We start from the raw sequence: 23,413 nt of genomic DNA, 5'->3' as shown, positions 1-23,413 counted from the left end.
AGCCTAGATAAGCCTACAAAGCCAAGTGTAGAAAGTAGAAAAAGTGAAATAAATATAGATTTTTCTTTGATTGACGTTTATAAGTGTACAACCTATATGTATACATCAATGTTTTGATTTAAAAGTAGATGGCTTTGGAAAAGGCCATGGCACACAAAGATTTGAGACTGATTTTGTAATATTTAAAAAATATAAATAACTAATATAATATTCAATGTGTCTATTTGTTTTTGTAACAAAATTAAATCATTAATAGTCTACCTTAAGGCGGGAAAATGTATATAAAAAAGGGAGGGAAAAATTCTCAAGATGGGCGTCAGCTTAAAAATGTTTTTGCTATTTTGGTTAATATTACAACCGTTAATAATATATACGTACAGAAAGCAGCAGAAATTGATATTGACAACTTCTTAAATCCGTAACTTGGATAGACGAGAACTCATAGTTAGTCATGCAACTTAATCTGTTCTCAAAACGACGAAATTTTTACGAAACAGTAATACAGATGATTAATGAAAACTGAGACAATATTTTCATTATTATTATTATTATGAGGCAAGATTCAGAAACGAAACAAGTTGGACTTGCGTGCGTAATACCTAAACATTATTGCAATACGGGAGTCACAGATCGTGCTAAGTCTCGTTTTGGTTCTTTAAACTATGGTCCAGATTTATTTCGAATATAGTAAGATATCATAACGTTCTGTTTACACGGAATTATGCCTATTAAAACAGTAATTTGGCAGCAGACAGTAGTTTGAGGCAGCTTTGGGAGGTTTCTAAAAACTTTCACTAAATTTTTACTATTAAGTAGTTACCTACTTGTTTCTCCTCTTGCACGTATTATTTCAACATAAATACAATTTACGAACCAAGTCTACATGGACAGATATTTTAAGAAGCAGTTTGTACCGTGTAAGATAACCAAAAATGTTATGCTCGATACAGAATAACAGTAAGATAAGTGTTGTTTTTATTGCTTTACTATGTTTAATCGTTCTGCATGCAATTAAAATATTTATGTCGTCTACTACAAGCATGCATTGTCTCTATGTAACTATATATATATAGGCTATATTAATTTCTAAAAAATATTTAAAATTAAAAGTGAAACGCCGCTATTATATTATACAACTAGATTCTGTGGTAACTTAATTTAATATCGAATACACATAAGTAAATAAAATTAGCTTCTATTAAACAATAAATATATCTCTTACAATTGTATAAACTAAACCATTTAGACAAATAAAATCAAGATTCCTCAAATATTGCTCTATGTATTTTGCTTGCTTGCGGTTGATTACAAATTGTAATTCGTCTTTAATGGATGCTTAAGACAGCTATACAGCCATAAAAACACCTCTAAGAGCCACAGCGAGAATACATCAGAGACAATCGTTGTATGTGTAGATGATATGAGTCATAGTTCGTTCGAGGTTCATTTTCACTCGAGCCAAAAAATTGACAAGCAGTTGAGAGCAAGGCGTAACGTAAGAGGCTAAACAGAGGCGTCATTATGCTTAAATCCAAGACATAATGGATACAATATATGATTTCAATACATACAATATTGGATTTTGTCGTATGTGTATAACGTATTTGATACTAGGAATTCAAACAGCTCACTTAGCGGTAAGTCTTGACTCTAAGGTTGACTTTAATTCAGCACATAAACAATAAATATTTTTCGTAATCATGCTTAATCTGTGGACTTCAACACCTTACGTCAACTTCAGCCGTCAAGTATGTACAAGCCTTGGAATTAAATCTGTCAAAAATAAACAATGGAAATTGAAAAATAAATCTTATTTCGGAATTGGGATTAGATTTATGATAATGCCCAAAATACTTACGTAAATTTTAAAAGAAGAATGGCGTATAACAGGTCTTCTTTTCAAGAAAATATGAATCACCGATAATCCTTTTGTGTAGTGTTATTGTTAATCCGTAATGACCTCTTCATAGTGACCGCTAAACTAACAAACAGTAATTTTTAATCTATCAGTTCGACTTGTGTACAAAAATAAAATAGATTCCGGCAATATGTTTTCGAAAAATTTAACAAGTAAAGATTCATTCTTGGAGCAAATGAAAGCGGCGAGAGAAGAGCGTGCTTTAGAAAAAAAGCGAGAACAGTCAGCAACCAAAATACAAGCAATTGTTCGAGGCTGGCTTGTCAGACAGCGCTTTATCAAACTTATTTTGTACGTATATATAGTTAATTTTCTTAATAGATCTCTGTCCCATGTACCACATGATTTCTTACAGTTGCAGGGTATAATTGTCATTATTACTTTTCTTTGTAGCTTGTTAAAAATAAAATTTAATCTGTGAACAGCTGCTGATATTATAACAGGCAGAGTTTGACTTTTATTTTCTTAAATCTATAACATTGTCTCTGCACAAAAATATTTTTAATTTCATTATTTTCAGGGATGAATTTGATCACCTAGTACCTGAACCAAGTCATGGATCTCAAGATGAAGGACAACAGATTGATTTTGTTCAAGCCCTGGATGTATATAAAGCAACTTGCCGCTTGTTTCTTGTATTCAAGCCACAAAGAGATAGGAAAAGATTTGAGAGACTTTGCAAGTATATAGTCCAGAGCCTGCATTCAGAGTCTGTCAAAATATCCTATGTGGGAGTGTTCCTAAATAAAGAATACAGGTAAATATAATACACATGACTTTGTATATCAGCAAAATCAAATTATTGTGATTACTCAAAAAAGTGGTATAATTTATTATTGTAGATATGTTTGTGTTTTTAACACATTCTTGCTACTTTAAACTTCCGAGATAATTACATATATTCTATATGATATGTAACACATTTCTCCTAACACTTTACAGCTGTGTGCTAATTTTTTTCTATTTTATATGTAATATGCAAAACTTTTTAATATTAATTATAAAAAGTTAGACTATACTTTTCTAAAAAAATAATTTACCTACTACAACGGAATACAATATGTTAAGAATATACTAATCTTGAACATGAAAACACAGGTTTGTTTATATAAGGCCAGAGTGCCTTTAGGAGGAAATATATATAGATATAACTCCTTGTATGTCACTTGACAGAAATGTATCTAATTTTAGATTGCAATACATGCCTATATGTTCATGCTCAGTATATTTTTCCTTAAGAAATGACATAAGGATGGTTCAACAAATATCTAATATTTTGTATTGTTATATTTACACATATATAATTCAATAAAAGCTTAGTGTTACAAGTTCCATCTTGGTAATGTGCCTTTATGAACACTTAGGATGATACACAAACTGAATTGTTATACAAATACTTGCATTCTATATTCAACATCCCAACCAGTAACCATGATTATACTGCTATATTTTGTTCAGAATCTAAGCATAAATTATTGTTTCATTTTCAGCTTATCCTGGATATCACATATAAAGGACCTCCTACATAAATGCTGTCAGTATCTGGAGCAACTAAAACCTGAGTCCCCCCTGGATATGCAGAGTATCCTCATACATTTACACACACTGTTGGCGTTTACAGCTACAAATACATGGGCTTTGACTCGCCTTAAAAACTTTGATAAGTTGAGAGGAGGAATGACACAGCTCTGTGCTAATGTGATGGGCTCACTGTTTCATAAGGGATATTATTTGACTTTGAAAGTAAGTATTTTAAATATTAATAGAACACATTTGTGTTTGTAGCTTATTTGATGTAATATGGGCAAAGGACACTCCAAGCTATATTCTCAAAATAACAGTCAGTTTTTTGGACAACATGTTGATGATGCTAATTAGTTACTTGCTTATAAAAAAATAAACTGAAATGTGTTTGACTTAATAATGAAGGAACTATAAACATTTTGAAATGATAATAACATTGAAAAGGCCTCAAATTATTTTTGAAAACTACAGTAATGATGGAGATGTTATAATTGAGCTTAAATTATGTTTTTGTAAATGATAAATTACTTTCAGTCTCTTCTGCTTCGAGGTTTGTGTCGCGAGAAAGTGAGTCTGAAGAACATAGCATTGTCTGCAATTGTTGCCCTCGCTCTTCGCCCTCTTATCTCAGCCCAGTTTTCTGAGAAGCTCCTCACAATGTTCATAATACAGATATTATCTGTTCCTACATTGGTGTTTCACATGCAGCAAATATCGCCTGAGGTATGCCGACATATCATCGAAATATACCCATAATTTTTGAATTCTCTAAGTTGGATAGAGATAACTTAGACCACAGTTAGCCAAATTTCTTCATGATTACTTTGAATACTTTAGAATTTTATAAATTTGTTAAAAGTAATATATAATGAATCTATCATATATATCTTATAAAATTTAATGTATCTGTCCATGAATGTGGCAAATAAACATCTGTTCTAACGGATAATGAAATTGTGAATATACTCATTAGCATCCATCAATTCAAATGTATGATGATTATAGTTAACATTAATTACAAATGATTAGACAATGGTTGCAAAATTTGTTATTAACATCCGTTTCATATTGCTTTGCTTTTTTTCTTCAAACCATTCCCATATACGCATTATGACTTCCGTGTGTAAAAATACAAAAAATCTTGTGAACAAATAATTCAAAACTTATTTACAACACATTGCATTTAGTTTGATGAAATATAAAAATCTATTTTTTTACTTAAAACTGGCATAAAGTCAAAACTATTGCCATAATATTAAAAAAAAAACTATTTCCAGTCAATATCGACGTTCCGAACGCACGCACTATTCGACAAGTCCGTGGAGTTTCTGAGCGCAGATCAAAATATGCGAATTGTGTTCAATACATTGGAAGGCAACTACGCGTTGTGTCTCTTGGGGAATCTGATACAAATGGCTCATATTGAACGGGATCATGCGCTTAATGAGACATTTTATCCAACCTTTGTGGTAAGATTTTTTTTATTAAGTTAACATCTCTCTCATCTCTCTGATTTTATCGGACATTGTCGTGTTTGGAATCGCTTTTTTCATATATAGCTGAATGTGTATTTTCAAATATGACGATATTTATAAATCAAACGGCGGCGGTATCAGTTGACATCGCGTGAGCCTGCTGAAGTGAGTTAAATTGAAAGAAAATGAAAAGTGAGTTAAATTATATATATGCTCTGTTTAAAGTCTTTTCCCATGGGTGTTAAAATTTCCATATAGTATAACAATATTTTTACAATTGGTACAATTTTTGTATCAAAGAAACATAATGTACATTTATGTAATAGAAGTGTGAATATATTACAAACTTATGTTTGTCCATTACTTGAAATTTTTTCGTGGTTCGGTTGACGCGAAATGATAATGATTCGACCTAAGCGGTGGTTGAACAGGTATCTCCTGGAAATGGGTGACCTCTAATAGGCCACATTTCACTTAACATCATCTGGAATTGTGACAATGTCCAGCTTTGTATTACATAAAACGAGTTTCTTGCCTGTTCTTCTGGCCCGCTACTATCAGTTACCAGTTACTAGCCGTTACTGCCAGTTCGCAAGTCAAGGAAATAGTTTAACTTCTTTTCTGACCATCATAAGTGTACTTGTTTACCTATATGAATAAAGTTATTTAGAGTTTGAAAAATAAAAAAAATATTTGTTATTTTATTGCAAGAATCTTAGGCAATGATTTGATCCATTGAGGCTAAGTTGATATTTCTAAGTTGTTGTTGTAAACTAAACTTGTTTTTTTTTTGTTACCAAGATTTCTCCTATTTAAAAAAAAAACATTATTTTCAGCTTGTTTCGACCCGATTCCTCGACAGTTGCCAGCAATATGTGGTGTGCAAGAAGGGAAATTTAAGCAATTGGCATCCAGTATTGGGATGGTTTTCACAAAGCTTCGACGCCTACTTGCCACCAACTATGGGGAATTTACGTATGCAATTATCTTTGTTATGGGGAGCACCGTTATTGAAGAAATTATTAGCGGTTCCCTTGAAGGAGATGATTGATGGCGGTGTGGGTGAAGAAGGGGCGGGACCCTCACAGCAATCGTCGCCGTTGCAGAGTAACCCTGCTGCCTTTATACGGAGAGCAATCGAAGCTAGGACTAATAGGTATGTACTGACAACACTCAGGTTATATTATATGATGTTTACTCAGTTTACGCGCGTATACGGCCGTTTCAGTATACGCGCGTAAACTGGCATATTTCGGCGTTTTCGCTCGAAATATACGTCGTGGTGATAAGTGGCGTCATGTTAGTATCGACGTGGATTCAGACGAAGAAACATTGCTATTTGCTTTTACGAGTTTAAACGAGTTGAAACGCGTCAACGCTCGTACGAGTTGAGCGTGTGTCAAATAGTGCACCTTTACGTGCCTACATCCTCTTCGAAAGACGAGCTTATTCGCACATAAAAAAACTATAGTCTTTACCGCCCTAAGAAAAGGAAACTTAAAAAGGAAAAATACGAGTTCCTTTGAAATTAATAATTTAATTAATCATTCAAGGCAATAAATAAATAAGGGAAAGTGGCAGGTAGAAGGAGACCTGACCGCAGATGCAAGCATAATGTGTCTATGATTTGATCCCTCCAATACAAAATTAAATACATTAACTATGATCGCTAACTTTCGAAAGTAACAGTAAAAAGAAGCAGAAAAGAATCTTTGTCCAAAAGTGTTATTTTTATCGTAAGCCTCTTTTAAAATTAAAACAATATTTGTTATTTCACAAAATTTAACACTTCAATGGTGTTACAAAATATGTGTCTTAAGGAGCGTTCAAGTATTACGTAACGCATTTTGGGGGGGAGATCCTTTTGTAAAAAGTTACGTTACGATGCCGGGCGGGAATTGAATTACGCGTTGCGAAATTAGCGAAATAAAGTTCCGTTACATGTATACTCATTCCCGTAGACCAAAGACAATATAAAGAGGAATTTTGTTATTATAATTTATATTTCAGGGGCAATTCAAATAAAAACTACAGAAAACTTGGATCTCCGGATTGTACAAAGGTGGCTCTTATATGCTCGATGTACCACACTGCGTTACAGACTATGACTCAGGTCAAGCTTGATATTTTAACAGGTAAGAGGATTTACACCTAATGATTTCAAGGTTCCGATCCCTGGGGTCATAGGTTCGATCTATGAGTGCATTTAATACTTGTACGGTGAAGTAAAATGTGTGGTACCGGGCTTGCTTTGAACCCAAAATGTCGATCGTGTATGTCAGGCACAGAAGGTAACTGTAAAAATATATATATTTTAGGTCTCTGCAATCAAGACGAAATCCTGTATTCGTTATGGCAATTTATGTGCACGTTGGGACCAAACAGCGGGTTGAAAGCTTTCTTAGACCTTCTGGCTGTCAATACTAAGTCATCTGCGCCGGAGTTTCAAATGCTTATACTATTCGCAGATTGCATGACACATTATGTTACGTAAGTTAAATTTTTTTATAACTAGGTTTTTTAGTAAATTATGTTAAAATTGCTAAATTAATAATGTTGGTCAACGATATTTACCTTGTTATACATCTAGAAATCTGTATGAGAAAAACTGTCAAAAAATAGCGTACCAAATCTTAAAAGGCCGTCAACTCACGAGCCTCCTGCCCGTATGCCTATTGTTACATAAAAATGCCCGATTTAAATGTAAAACGTCACCTTACCAGATATTTTTCTGGCCAAACATACACTACAAAACGTATCGCATATACTTGAAATGGTTTATAATACCTATAACATTATATAAAAAAGTTGTAACAATGCAGATTATTCAAAGTCGGGTAATAAAAATAAACCAATCAAGTAGTTTTACGATTTTCCATTTGAAAAAAGTTATGTATGTCTGGCAATGATTAGCTACAAATAAAGAAAGCAATGAATTCATTCGAAAATTTGGGACTAGGCAAACAAAAACATGGGACAATGAATAATACTTACAAATGTTTATTGATTTTTTTAATGGTTTTTAGAATACTTGACGATATGGAAATGTATGAGAAGCAAGAACCGTTCAAATTGCACGATTTTGTAAATATGTCGTCCTTCTTGAATATGTTCATTTATAAATCTATAATAGGACAATTATTTGGTAAGTATAAGTATATATAATCAATAATTGCAAATGTTTAAATTTTATATATTGATAATAAAAATGTTAGGGAAATTATAAGGTAAAAAATGCGTCAATAAATGATTATAAATATGTATGTTAATAAATGTTTCATAATAGGTTGAAAATGCGATTAGATTTGTCAAATGTAGTGAACGTGAAAATATTTTAACATTTATATATATAAATGCAACCTTATTTCCCTTGGTCACGGCATACGCGTGAACGGCTGGCCCGATTTCGCTAATTCTTTTTTTTATGTTTGTTATTGCCAGGAGAAGGTTCTTATGAAAGAAAATAATAAGAAAATTGCGGGGTAAATTAGAAAATTATAAAAAATAATCATGACATTTATTACGATAGCAATTTTTTTTCAGTGCATATCACTTGTACAATTAACCAAAATGAATATCGTTAAAAATAAATGCTTCGATCGGAGTTATTATATTGATAAAATACATATAAAATAAAGTCGCAAATTTTTTTTCCCTCTTTTGGCTCTGACTTGAAAATCTATGTTTTTCACATGACCAGTTATATGTCGCCTGTTCCCATGTCAGAATGCCAAGAAAACTATTTATATACGAGCTAGAAAAATAAAAAAAAGATAATGGTATATCATAAAGCATTAGAATAATAATCAAAGTGATTATTTCTGAAATATTTTTTAGATAGTTATACCAATTCGAAATAAATATTCATAGTTAAGCCAGGACTACGTCAGTCGGGTCCGCTAGTTAGTTATAATTTAGATGTATATAAATTAATGTTTTTTATATCACTTTTATTCATGTAACATAACAATCAAATAAACATTATTTACAATTAACCTACATAATAACAATAAAAATGTATGAAAAGAAAATTAAAATAAATTAAAAAAGTGCACCTTTAACGCGGGCAGCATTTCCTCGCTGTATTGCGATACTTTCTAATGGTGAAAGAATTTTTGTAATCGGTAGTAGTGTTTCTGTGAAAATATTACAAACATACATACAAAAGACGTATGTTTCCTTTTTATAATATTAGTATAGACTGCATAAATGTAAATGACCCCTTAACCCTAATATTAGCTTTTACATTTTTGTTAATATTATTTTTTATATTTTTAAGGTCTTAGTTTATTGTAGTTGTGGGTAGTGTTGCATATGTTATTTTATGTTCTTTTTTGTCAATTATTTATGCAACCTCTGTAGGTTTTCTTTTTATTACACACTAGGGTTTCCCAGAAGAAATCGCTTGTTAGCGACAAGTTCGCCCGTAATCTGCTTTTTCGTATTTAGTTTTTGTATAAGGTAACAAAGTGTAAATAAATATATGTATAATATACCGAGTCAAGCCGTAAGTTCTGTTACAAATGAATATGTATTTTTTAAATGTAATATTATCAAACATGTATACCGAGGTACATATTAGGTACATATTTATTAAAGTCTCAGGAAAAAATAAAAAATATTCTATTCGAAATGACCACCTTGGGCTTTTATACAGGCCTTCAATCTGTTTGGCCAGTCTGAAGACTGAGCTTCAGCTCTTATAAACTCGGAAGGAACGTTGTTTTCAGACAGGCTTGGGTAATTCCTGCCGTGGTGCAAAATCCTGCTGGAAAGTCCACGGTAGGTTAGGTTAGGCTCCTTTTTCACCAAAAATGTAGTTTTCTGACTCCTTGACAAGTCTCCAAACCAAACCATGAGTGACGCAGGCTGATGACCACCTTGTACCTTTCCGACCACTTGAGCAGCTTCTTTTGAACTGTGAGCGTACACTTTATCATTTTGCTTATTGTAGTGTTCTTCAATCGTGACCATTTTTTCATCGGTAAAGAGGATACTTCTCTCTCAGGACAGAAGGCGTTTTCATCTATTCACTTTCTTTAATTGTAAAGATTGATTTAGGGCATGGCATAAGCACCGAGCTTCAGGTCTTGTTTTATAACACGAGAGAGAGTCCTAACGGGAATCTTCATTTCTCGCGACAAGAGTTTTTGTTTACTAATAAAATTTACTCGATTTTCAGATCTCAAAAGCATTCAAAGCAACGATGTGTTCCGTTCAGTGCACACATTGCTACTGGTGTTGTATCGCCGTGACTGTCGACGTGCGTATACGCCAGCGTCCCATTGGCTAGTGCGGGATATACGCGACTCGCACTTTATGGCCGACCTTGAGAAGGGGAAGAAACCTCAACAAGTGAGATTTATTATTCCAGAGTTGAAAACTCTTTTTATAAGTAAAATAGGTTGTCGCTGCTATGAAAAGGAACGAGTACGGATTAGTGGTGCAGTTAAACTGATTTATTTTTCTGATAAAAATCCATGTGATTCACTCAACTTGAGGTTAAATCAAACTAAAACGTCCGATTTACTCAACATTGTTTGGTTTACCTTGTCCATGCATTTTTCCGTATAACGGCAGACAGAAAATGCGCAGTTCCTTCACGTCGCTCTACAGAGTACACTGTAATCAAAATTACCCCCAACGGGCTAGCCGGAAAATAAAAATTGACGAAACACAGTTTTCAAAACATAATGAAAACTGAAATTCAAATTCCAATTAATTTTCGAACAATCAAATTGTGAGGCGTTCCCACGTTGGGAAACACTGAGCAAGAAACTAGAAACATAACAAAAGAAATAAAAAAAGGATTGGTTTGTTAATACAGGTACTGGTTCAAAAGACGCCGCACATGATCGCACACGGCGAACGAGTGAGGTTATTCAGACGGGCCGTAGCGGATGAAAAGGTATATAAAAATTCGATGGAAGAAATTTTTTGACGTATCTCAATTCGCAAGATTTTGAGGTTTTCCTGTAAAAACGAGATATTTATTTCAATATTTTTTTAAGGTGGTACTAGGCCTAACTGAACGTGCGTGTGGGGGTCGGTCCACGTTAGTTACGGTTCGTCGTAATAGATTAGTTGAGGATGGCTATAGACAACTTGCGGCATTGCCAAGTAGAGCTTTACGCGGTGTTGTGAGAGTCCGATTTATTAACGAACAGGGCCTGGATGAGGCTGGAATTGACCAAGATGGAGTGTTTAAAGGTTAGTGTAATTGCTTACCAGATGCACCAACTTAACATGAATATATGATGAGAATATTCTTAGGGAATTGGCCCAAAATCATCATGTGACAGACACAGAGGCTGGATGCAAATGCGTTTAAAAAAAAAATAACATTACATGTCTTATGGCCAAGAAAAAAATATAGATATAGAAAATTATATTACAGAAAGTATTCAGTCTCATGGCTACATATCTATTTATCAATATCATGGCTTAATTTAAACTGACTTCATACATTTATAAACAAAATAAATCTGTTACATATATAGCGAAATATATAGAGGTATATTTTTTACTCCAATTCCGTCCAATCCGTTTAATTCACTTACAATTTACTGTCTACAGCCGATATCATGACTTAAACAAGAGGTTATATATTTTAAACTGTATTTAGATTTCAGTTTCATTTGTTTTAATTACATTAACTATTCATACCTGTAAAGGTGTGTTGAGAAAGACTATGAGTTGAGCTTGGTGTGACTTCGCATTGTGTGTTACTTACTACAATCGTTACTTCTTATCTTTTAAAACATCAAATTCTATACGAAACCCTACACTTAACACGCGTTTGGCATGTACAAGATGATTTTCATAATTCAACAAGCAATACGTTTTGACGTGACATGCCTGTTATTTTTCAGAATTTCTAGAAGAAACAATAAAACGAGTTTTCGACCCCTCCCTAAACTTATTCCGTGTTACGAGCGAGGAACGACTTTATCCATCTCCTACTTCATGTCTTCAAGATAATCATTTGCAGTTATTTGAATTTATTGGGCGAATGTTGGGAAAGGCGGTGTACGAGGTAAATAATTTCGGACAATTTTGATCATTTGTACTATATTTTCGGTCCATTAGAATATATACATTATTTCATTGTTAAAAATTACCAAAAAATCGAAGGTTATTCTAATATCGAATATCTAATCAACTGTCATACCGTATTGTATACTACGGTTGTAATACCCAGACCTTTTGGGCTCGATGCCCGGCGAAAAATTGATTGTTTTTAAGGTGAACAACGCGTTGGACTATTTCACAGTAAAAAAAATATAGTGTTCTTGAGAATACTTAATGTGTATAAAAGATGGTTGTAAAAAAAAAGATTTTTATACATTAGTCACGTGATAATACGATCACAGAATTTAGTGGATTCGACGATGATGTAGCATGCTTGTATGTAATATGTCTTTGCTTGTCTAATACTGTATTGGAGCTTAATGACGTCGAAGACTGTTTTTAATCAAATAAATGTGTGTGATGATAACATGTGAAAAACATTATATTTGCTTTACGTGTTTACATGCATATTACGTCATAGAAACTGTTGCAACGTCTAGCCTAGAGAAGCGTTATTGGCTGATTCTTGAAATAATTTTTCATGTGAATTAAAGTCAATGCTTTCTTTATATATTAATTATATTAGGTCCAGTAATAAATGTCCAGACTTTTTTATAAATCTTCTTAAATAGCCTATTACAAATTTCTTAGACTATAATATTTATAATTGGTTTCCAGGGAATAGTGGTAGATGTGCCATTCGCATCGTTCTTCCTTAGCCAAGTGCTGGGGCAAACACAACAGGCGCTATACAGCTGGATTGATGAACTGCCATCGCTAGACCGAGATTTGTATCGGAGCCTGACTTACATCAAGCACTTCCAGGTTACAACACCACTATTTTTATCGGATTGAAACGCGTTTAATTTACTGACTGAGATTATGTTCTAACACAATTTCAGGACATATAAAATTACGTTAATAAAATGCGTAAATTTATAAAGGGAGGACGATGTACTTAAAGGCAGGACCCTCGACCTGTCTAACCACGGACTGGTCCGAGGCCCCAGTGACTAGGGTCGAGAATCGTATTTATGTTTTACGACCGAAATAACTTAACGCGTTCTAGGCAGTGATTTCTAAGCGCAAATTGTTGCTAGAAATTAAAAAATTTTTTTTGCCTTTCATTAAATTAATTATTTTTAGGGTGATATATCCAGTTTGGAACTGACCTTCTCAGTAGACGAGGAACGTCTGGGCGAAATTGTGACTCATGAATTGGTTCCCGGCGGCAAAGCTATACCAGTCACAAATGAAAATAAGTAAGTAAAACCAATACTAAATAATGAGCAATAATTAAAAAAAGGGTTTTTTAATCAAAGACAAAGTCAAAAATCATTTATTCATATAGGTCACACAATGTACACTTATGAACGACAACAAAAAAGAAAAATAAATTAAATTCTTCTAATTTTACATTTACTGCCAGTTCTCAAATTCAAGCGCGTAGAACGGAAGAGAAGAACTGGTAATAAACTCTCCGCCACTCTTTTTAATCGCCAAGTTTTTTTTTTATATTACACAACGTTTCTAAGGAGCTGCAACCATCACACCATGTTCCACATGACATCAGCAGGAGGCATGGTGAAATAGGAGCACGCACTTACATTCTCGTGGGAACAACACGCAAATACATAGTCAAAAATAACTAATATTTAACTATACAGAGTGTTCGTAAACATATAGGCGATATGTAATAGTAACTAAATGACATACATTTAAACTATTATCGTATTAATGAAACCAAACCTTTTGTATTAAATCGATTTAGCTAAATTTTGACTTGACAACGTTTAATGCATAGATGAAAGCCGGCTGTACGTACGAAAAAGCATGACTCATTGTCCCGTTACGCTCATTGTACGCTTGCGCCACATCTCTCTTCCACTGGAAGACTTGAGTATCTAATCATTTCATGAATATTTTTGTTATGACGTCATGTTATCACTTAACGTCAGATGAGACTCCTGAGCGCTTGCCCCCTGTTATATAGAAACAACTTTTTTGTAGAAGTGACTACATTATTTGTGTTTCTTTTAGCGTTCTTAGGGAGCGTTCAAGTATTACGTCACGCAATTTTTGGAGATTCCTGAACCCCCCCCTCATGAAACGCACCGTAACGTTTTCTGTATCCAATAGTAAAACGTTTCGTGAAACGTATACGTATATAAATGCGGATTTAATAAGTGTTTACTTCTCAGAATAAACTACATTCACCTAATGGCACATTTTCGGATGCACACTCAAATCAAGGACCAGACCAACGCCTTCATTAAGGGGTTCAGAGCTATCATTAATCCAGAATGGTTGTCGCTGTTTTCAACACCAGAGGTGAGACTGAAAATTAAATTTATAAACAGTCATAATCTGTTATAACGACATCGAAGGGACTCATATTTGGTCGTAAAATCCGATAATCGTAACAGCCGATGACGTTGTCAAGTACCTAATACAACTAAATTCAGCCGGGATTTTATTCAATATAACCGGTATGTTGTTCTAAACGATGTCGTCGTAAACGGTTTTGACTGTAGTTACTTTTTTATGTAATCGAGTTATATGTGTGTAGAACATCTACCTCCGATATTTGAAATAAAGTATGTGTTGTTTAATAGATTAATTATTATTATAAGGTTTTTTTTTTGAAGTGTAACTTCTTTAGACGCATGAGGTTAATTTTTTTACAGAAACGTCACGAAGTTGTGTATCGTTTTTGTCGAAGAGAGTGAGAAACGGAGATCGAGAAAAAATACACGCTATTGGTTGATGTATTTGTTTAGTAGTTACATATTAGAACATTAGATGGCAATTCTGTCGCATAACGCCTTGTGCAGTAAACGCAGATTTTTTACTTATTTATATTATCATTAGCACGTATACAGTGTGAATATAGATATACAAATACATGGAGTGATGATATACTGGTACATGATCATCTATTGGGGCTTGGTTATGGTTATGGTTGGTGGACTAATTTTCCGCACTTGGACTCATAATTGGTCCGTTGTGCTTAAAGTCCTGGCTAATTTAGCCAGCCTAGCTTCTTCCATAAGCACAGACGTCTCCTGGGCACTTCACAGGCTTCACGGAGCGACCTATCTCTATTGGGACTATTACCTGAGTAATAATTATTTTCAAAGAAGTTTATTTTCTGACATGTGTATTTTGAACGCACGTACTTTTTTCGACATTATCGTCCTGACTTAGTACTGTAAGGTAATACATGCCAATAAACAGATAACTTGTTAAAAAAAGTCTCGTAACTCAGGTCTACCGTTAAAATATGTAATAATTCGCGAAAAAAATCGCTTTGGTTTGATATATAATTGTATGTTATAAACATATAATTGTGTCAAATATCTGTTTACACCTGCTGGGACGAGTGCGGCCAAAGGCAACCATGATTTTTTAAATCTTTGTGATTTCCCTAAAAAACAAATGAACAAAATCTCTTCCCAAAAATAATTTAATTAAAACTACTAGCGGCCAAATTTTTTATAGGCAACTTGGTAATATATATTGTCCTAGTTATAAATATACATAAAAATGTGATTTTTAGCAAATACTTATATTATATTATATTCTATTGTACGCGAGTGGTTAATATAGAGTAAAACTATTATATTATTTAAAGCACCCCGGTGACCCAGGAACTGTACAGTGCGGATCTCTTGCGATAGTTTCACGGGTGTTGCCAACTCTGGCTGACAAAGTTATCCATTCGTAAATCCTACAGCTCGATATAACTTACAAGCTAGGAGTATAACGGGCCACTTAAATACAGCTTATATCTAAGTTGGGGCCATTTTTGTTTTTTATGTATGCTTTAGTGAAACTATAAACAATATTTAACTTCTAATATATAATAATTAATATCCACAGTTACAACGCCTTATAAGCGGTGACAACGTACCCCTGGACTTGAGAGACCTCCGACGTCACACGCAATACTACGGCGGTTTTCATGACTCACATCGCGTTGTGTGCTGGCTTTGGGATGTTCTACAACGGGACTTTAGTGAACATGAAAGAGCACAGTTTCTTAAGGTAAGGGAATTATAGAAGTTTTAGTGGGATCGGCGTTATGTTGGAGCTAGTAAGAGATTGTCATACTAATTTACATTAGTTTCCAGTTAACTTAACACTATAGTCGACGCATTATGAACTGGGGCGTCGGATCATAAATCATATTTATCTGTCTGTCTCGCTCTCACTTATAGGTCTTATGGAGAGGTGTATAGTGTATGTGCGTAAGAATAGAGGTGCATATCGATAACGGGATAGGTAGATATTCTTAATTATGTTGAGGATTTTTTTAAATTAATTCAAAGTTTTTAATTTGTAAGATAAAAATTTTATTTGTCTATTATCTAAATACAAAAACAATTTATTGAAAATCAATTCTTACTCGTAACGACCAATCAGCGTGCGCAGGTAGCTAAGTATTGATAACGGGTTGCATTGCGTGCACATTCCAACTGCCAGTAATATTTACTGGTCGACAACTCAGTTTAGTATGAGGCGACTTTAGTTTGATAAAACAAATGATACAAAAATATCCTAAGCCTAATTTAAACGAACTAAAGCTATCCTTTAGCGAGAATTGTTAAATTCGTGAAACGTCTTAGAGGGCGGTTGAACCGAGAGCCGCGCGAGGCTTTACTTTTTTTTGTAGAACGGGCAGAAGGCTTATCTGATAAGTGAAATGGACATTCGCAATGCCAGAGTGCTCGCGTGTGCGTTGCCATAACTTTTAAGACGCTATGCTTTTTGGTACGCTGTGTTCTTATGGGATCCTATGTCGAATTGGTTCGGAAATACTTATATACTATACTAGTGGGGAGCAGATTTTATTTATTTATTTACACTTTGTTACACTACAATATAAAAAAATTGAACATAATTAAATCAAAAGGAGGGCAACTGGTGGCCTTATCGCTTACGAGCGATCTCTTCCAGGCAACCACTGTGAGTAAAGAAGAAATAAAAATGTATTAAATTACATAAGATAGGCAAGTAGTGCAAAAATACATGTTATACACATTTATTAAGACAAAACTAAACAGGAACAAAAAATAAACTAAAAAGATCATACATTAAAAAAAGAAAGTAAAAAGACACATAAATCACGATTATTTAAGATAAGACTCACGTCAGTTACTAAGAATGTTAGGGATACGATGTGGACAGGTAATGTTTGTACAGAAGAAATTTAAAGGAAGATAGAGGAGGAGCTAAACGAATAGGGACGGGAAGTAAATTCCATAGCCTAACTTCAGAGACCTTAAAGGAATCGCCAAGAATTATGAGATGGGATTTCAAGGGTATAGTTTTCGGAAGAGCTATAGCTATGGGCTCCCAAAAATTTGAAATCATTTTTGAGATAGGAAGGAGTTTTAGGGTTGAACAGGATGGAATATAGGAGATGGAAAAACATGAGCATCATAGTGAAACTACGTTTACTGCCTCTTGTCCAAGAATTTTGTCGGATAAGTGGTGTGGCAAGCTTCTGGTGAAGCTCCCAGCATCGTTTAATATCGTAGGTTTTAAATATTCCTAACGTGGGCCATATGGCCCAGAACAGATATAATATATCTGTTAGTGTAGTCGATAGTGTTAAACTGAAAGGAAGTTCATTCAAATTGCATTTAGACATAATTTATTATCTATATATCCACAATATTTACAATATAAAAAATAAAACAGTGGTGCTACTAACTGATCAAATTCAAATTTAAGGTACACTTATGAATGTCAAAAAAAGAAATGTATATGATGCTTCTAATTTAACATTTACTGCCAGCACTCAAATCAAGGGCGTAGAACGGAAGAGAAGAACTGGCAATGAACTCTCCGTCACTCTTTTTAAACGTCAAGTTCAGTGTGGGTCTCAGATTTGTGTATCTGTTTCCTAATCTGATTTTTCTTATATGTGATCAGCCACACGCGACTTGTTGGGCCTAAGGCATGTTTTGCTCACGATGTTTTCCATCGCCGTACTAGCGAGTGTTAAATGCGCATATAGAAAGTCTAGTGCAGTCGGGTTCGAAACCACGACCTCAGGGTGGAGAGACGCTTAAATCAAACTGGACCAACATTGCTCCTTGGTAAAGCATTCATAATACATGATTTAATAAAAAAAATATGAATTTAAAAGTATGATCAGACAATAGTTACAATTCCTACGTAATATTGGTAATTTTTAAAACTATTTTATTTATTTATCTCTACCACATCATAAATAAAACTATATGTACGGTATATGATACAAGCTCTTTTATCTAAAATATATGACAATTTAGGTAAACATAAATGTTACAAAATTTAAAAAAATATGTATGTAATAAAATCAAAATACTAGCAATTTTTGTGCAGCAGAAAAATATCATCGCCACAGCGGATTAGGTATGAGATAGGCACTTATCAATGCTTTCTTTAAAATGTATCAGCCCACTACTAAATGTATCCAGCTCCGAATAAGTACTGTTTAATCCGTTATAATCGCGAATCCGTTTTAAAACTTTGCGAATGAGTAACAATGTTAATGTCCTGTATTACGATTTAGAAATTTACATAAGAACGTAACACCGGCTAGAGATCTAACATCGTACAGTGACATCATATTAAATCCTATATGTTGGTTTATGAGAAAATCATGTGCTAATTAAAGCCAGGTGTCGAGTTAATGATCCTTGAATGCTTTCGATGCGTTGCGTATGGATCGCAAATAATGGATTCCATATAATTCTACCGTGTTTAATATGACGACGCATTAGAGCGTTATACAAAATTGTTTTAGTCTTACAACTAAAACAATCTGCATTCCGTTTAAGAAATCCGAGCATTCGTGCCGATGTGGTGACCACTTTATTAACTATATGAAGGTTAATTTTCTTTCAATATTTACACCCAAGTCATGTATCTCCTGGATCTCTTTCAATGGTGCGCCGTCATTATCATAAACAGTAACATGCGGTTTTATATTGCGTTTCATACCGTTTAATAAGTACTACTCTTTTATAACATTAAGGTCACTTTGAACAAGAGCATCACTGACAGAGTTAAACTGTTTATAAATTTTTAAAACATCATCGAAGGGAGTAACGGTCCCAAATTGCATCCTTGGGGAACACCAGTTTGCGCAATGTAGGGATTCAGCGCCGGCAACGCATTTGCGAGCCCTCTGGCATTCAGAGTGTCCATGGGCGGCGGTATCACTTAACATCAGGTGCATCCTGCCCGTTTGATCCCTGTTTTATTTAAAAAAACAAGTACTGACTGAAACCTATTACTAGATAGTAGTCTTAATAGATTTACAATGTGTGTAAGCATAAAATTTGAAAGAGATGATGTGTATATGATATTATTATTTTTAGTTTGTCACATCGTGTTCAAAGCCACCCGTCCTCGGCTTTGCACATCTTAAACCGCCATTTTCTATACGATGTGTTGAAGTGGGAGACGATGAAGACACGGGTGATACTATAGGTAAGTACTATTTTAATTTTAATATGCTTTATCGGAATCTCAGATGGCTATTTATTTTTGTTTCAACTAAAATGTGAACCCAGGAAATCGAGACGTTATTTAATATGTTATACGTTTGTCCAAAAATATTTTTATATGGAAACTTTGAAAGATCTTCTTTGAAACATATATAAAAGTTTACAAACCAAAAATCTTTGGGTATGGTAAGTTAATCAAGGATACAGTTAATATTCACTGTATTTGTTTTAAACAAATTTGTGTAACACCATGCTCTTTGTTACATATCGGTAGTAACTAACCTTCTGAAAAGGTCACATATGATTCGCTGTATTACTTTAGTTAACCTTTGTTTTTGTCTATTATTTGTTAGTGTTATATAGTAGTTATATTTGGTATTTTTCGTTATGTAATTTAGTTTTTCCTACTTAATTTCTTGTATGTTTTTTGTTTCGTATGTGATTTTTATATTGGTTATGCTTTCTTGTCCATTATCGGGTCATTCATTAGGACTGGATTGAGTTTTTTTAAATACATAGTACATAAAAATTTATCTTAGTAATTATTAAAATTCATAAAATTAATATGTTTCAGGAAGTGTGATAAGAGGCTTTTTTACGATACGCAAAAAAGATCCCTTGAATCGCCTACCGACGTCATCTACTTGCTTCAATCTGCTCAAACTACCAAACTACCAAAAACGAAGTACGCTACGAGACAAATTGCGATACGCAGTAAATAGCAACACTGGGTTTGAACTGTCGTAAAGCGTTAGTGTTGCCCGTTTATAGACTAAATTTGTTAGTTTTACGTTAGGATTTGCCAATTTAAATTGTCTTGGCGTATGCAATAATAAATTGAAATTGTGTTAAAGGACATACTTTTGCTCATATTTTAAAACACGTTAAAAAAATAATATGCATACTTAAATGAAATTGGGGGTCAAATGTAGGACAAAAACAGGGAAATCGAATTTCTATTATTCCTTACGAGCGAGAATAAATTGCTGTTACTGAATGTATGAAAATTAATGACTTATTGAAATAAGCTAGTATATGACCAAAAAATTTAATTATATCAAAGTGTTTATGTGCGCTTTTAACTTCCACGTCTTAGCAGTTAAGGTAGACGACTAAGTAGAAACCCGGCGAAACAGTAGACGAGGAATAGTAACAACAATATATGTAATATAATATTTATATACTATCAAGTTGAAAGGTCTCAAAGAATTGATTTAATTCAAGTTACGTGGCTTACGAGATATCAATCACATCACAGTTTCCACTTCAAATACCAATCAACATTATTTGGAAAGGCGTGGATACCCAATCTTCAAAACAGATTTTTATGAAAATTTAACTGTTTCCTAAGTTGATATATTTGTAATTCAAAAATAAACATATGGCTTTTAGTTTCCTAGAAATTTGTAGACATACAAAATTTCGCAAACGTGCTTGGCAGCGTAATTGTATAACACAGTTCAAACTGATAGCCCTCATTTAAGTCGGTTAAAATAGCTAATAATATGAGTGTGTTTGTTTATGTCTGAAACATATAATGGTATAATGGGGCGAAAAAACCACAGACTATTATTTGTCATGTCACTTTAAAGCTGATTCCTCAGCTGTATATTGAATATCATTTCGTAAATATATACAACTGTAATTGCACTATTTTAACTAAAGTACCATCGCACCACCTAAACTTTAGTTTAAAAAAATCAAATCTATTGTACGTCAGAATTATGCACTTTACACGTGGAATGTTACGTGGCCAGTATGATTGTTTGGCACAACAGGCGAGAATTGTACAATATAAAGTAAAGATGGATAAGATTAATTTTAGAAGTAGATACAACTGTTTTAAAAGGAAATACGAATTAGAAGTCGAATTAATACTGAAATTAATGGTAACATTTTTAACACTGGCAAAGTTGACGGGCGTCGATCTTCAAAAATTTTTTTTCTGAAACCGGTACTAATTTGTGACGGTTCTTTCTTATCGTAAGTTTAACCAAGTTTTTATACTCAGTAGTAATTGTAAGTCTTTATATTTAAACAGTCCGATTCAGGTCTAAAGTATGGAATACGTGTATATAGACAATAATCCTTTAGTGTATGTAATGTCGGGTTATTTGGAAACCATCGCTTATAACCGATAAGGCCGCCCGTTGTATTTATCTGTACTGTCTTAAATTTTTACAAAAAATGTGTAGATCATATGATTTTTTCTAATTTGCCATCAATATATTTTAGTGGTCTTTGACTTACCAAAATTGTCTATTGTACGAAATACTTTATGACTGGCTTTATTAACAATTTTATATGATCGGTAAGTTAGTTTACGAAATTGTTAAATTAAATTGGTTAACGGAAAATTTATATTAATTCTATAAAACAAAACGAAATTACTTAAATAAAAACGTACGAAAAATTATTTATAGTTAACTCTTGTCAAAATCCTCCTTAATGTTGCCATGCTTACATACGCAACAACTGCTAAAATTAGTCTAACAGATAAAAGGCCATTTAACAAAGTGAAATTGCGATAGACAATATTGGTTACAAAAATTGATGGAATTGAGATCATTATCACAACCTTTATATAATAACGTTTATATTAGCTTTATTTAACTATATTAATAACTTATCAAACAGTCTCTCCATTTTTTAACTACATAAATACTTTGCTTCCATGTCTTATATTTACTAACGATAGTTCCGTACTTCATAAATATTTTAGTGTTGTAATATTTTGTAATTATTATTCTTAGATACCTGTATTTTATGAAAATATTTGTTAATAGTGCAATTTCCACATGCCATCTAGTTTCGCGACGCGTTTCAAAATATACTGATAAATCAACCGGATGTAAAGAAATATTTTTTTTAGAAAAAGGTTAAAATATATGAAAAAAAACGATATTCAACAGTCGATCGTGTTTAAAGACTGATGCTTGGTTGAAATTATGGAGTATGAACAACATGTAGTAAGGTTGCTACCTTTTAAAATAAAATTTACAATTATTAGCTTTTGCTATGATTTTTTCCCCAAAATACAATTAGCAAATAGACGCTGTTCCGATACATTTAATTAACTCGCCCAGTCGTCAATATTGGATGTTTATTACAGATTAATGATACATGTAAACTTTTGCCGGTATCGCGTTTTATTTATAAAAAAGTATATTCTGAGACACGCCGTAAAATATACAAAAAAACGTATTTTGTAGGATGTTTCGATGTTTGTTTAAGGTATTTAAAATAGCGAGCATATATCTTTGTGGGTCGTTGTAAGGTATATTTTGTACTAGCCACGTAAATGTTGTATAACACAATGTGATTCTCTGTGATAAAATAATTAATATTTATTATTTTTGTGTTTTATTTCTTAATAGAAGTGATAATTCACCCTAAATTTCAGACTTAACATGACAACGAATATTAATGAAGCCTTAAGCTTTCCTGCATATATATTTTTTATTATAATTTGAGAGCCTTCATTAGCTTTTTGTATATAGTGTATGATTATAGACGTCCTCGAATGGCAATCCTTACAAGTGTGTAGTTTGTTTTACGTGCCAAAATGTGATTTACCGTGTGATCACGGTTTAAGCCTTGTAAAGAATTGCAATAGAGCAGACTTGATATACCTGATGTAGTCGCAGTGCTAGCTAGAGACTAGCTGCGACACTGTATCATTTGGTTGTGTGTTCAAACCCTGGCTGATTTGTTTTTGTTATATGTGCACATAAAATTATATTAAATTGGTCTTTCTATAATGTTGGCAGCCTGTTATTACATTTGTAGGTGAAATAGTTGTTTAAAACCAAGAAAAGGCCATTTTTTGTTGCAATTAAAGCAACTATAAAAAATATAAAATACAGTAGCAAATTGAATGTTATATTTAAAATTATTTCATATATAAAAATTGACGCTGT

The 23,413-nt window shown here is 33.2% G+C and overlaps 1 protein-coding gene across 1 annotated transcript; it reads left to right on the top strand.

Moving 5' to 3' along the window:
• The first annotated feature begins 1,776 nt into the window (after window positions 1-1,776).
• On the top strand, window positions 1,777-22,817 carry LOC123719889 (ubiquitin-protein ligase E3B). Its single transcript, XM_045676230.1, has 19 exons — window positions 1,777-2,209; window positions 2,439-2,675; window positions 3,409-3,661; window positions 3,977-4,165; window positions 4,720-4,911; window positions 5,754-6,073; window positions 6,928-7,052; window positions 7,236-7,407; window positions 7,944-8,062; window positions 10,100-10,272; window positions 10,745-10,825; window positions 10,929-11,127; window positions 11,790-11,953; window positions 12,667-12,813; window positions 13,135-13,250; window positions 14,190-14,319; window positions 15,871-16,035; window positions 19,365-19,476; window positions 20,068-22,817. The coding sequence occupies exons 1-19, from the start codon at window positions 2,049-2,051 to the stop codon at window positions 20,238-20,240; spliced, it is 3,228 nt and encodes a 1,075-aa protein (XP_045532186.1). The 5' UTR covers window positions 1,777-2,048; the 3' UTR covers window positions 20,241-22,817.
• Window positions 22,818-23,413: the final 596 nt, after the last annotated feature.

This window comes from Pieris brassicae, chromosome 2, assembly GCF_905147105.1.
Source record: "Pieris brassicae chromosome 2, ilPieBrab1.1, whole genome shotgun sequence".
Taxonomy (NCBI): Eukaryota; Metazoa; Arthropoda; class Insecta; order Lepidoptera; family Pieridae; genus Pieris; species Pieris brassicae.
The sequence above is the reverse complement of the archived record's forward strand: the minus strand, read 5'-3'. Positions and strand labels throughout refer to the sequence as shown.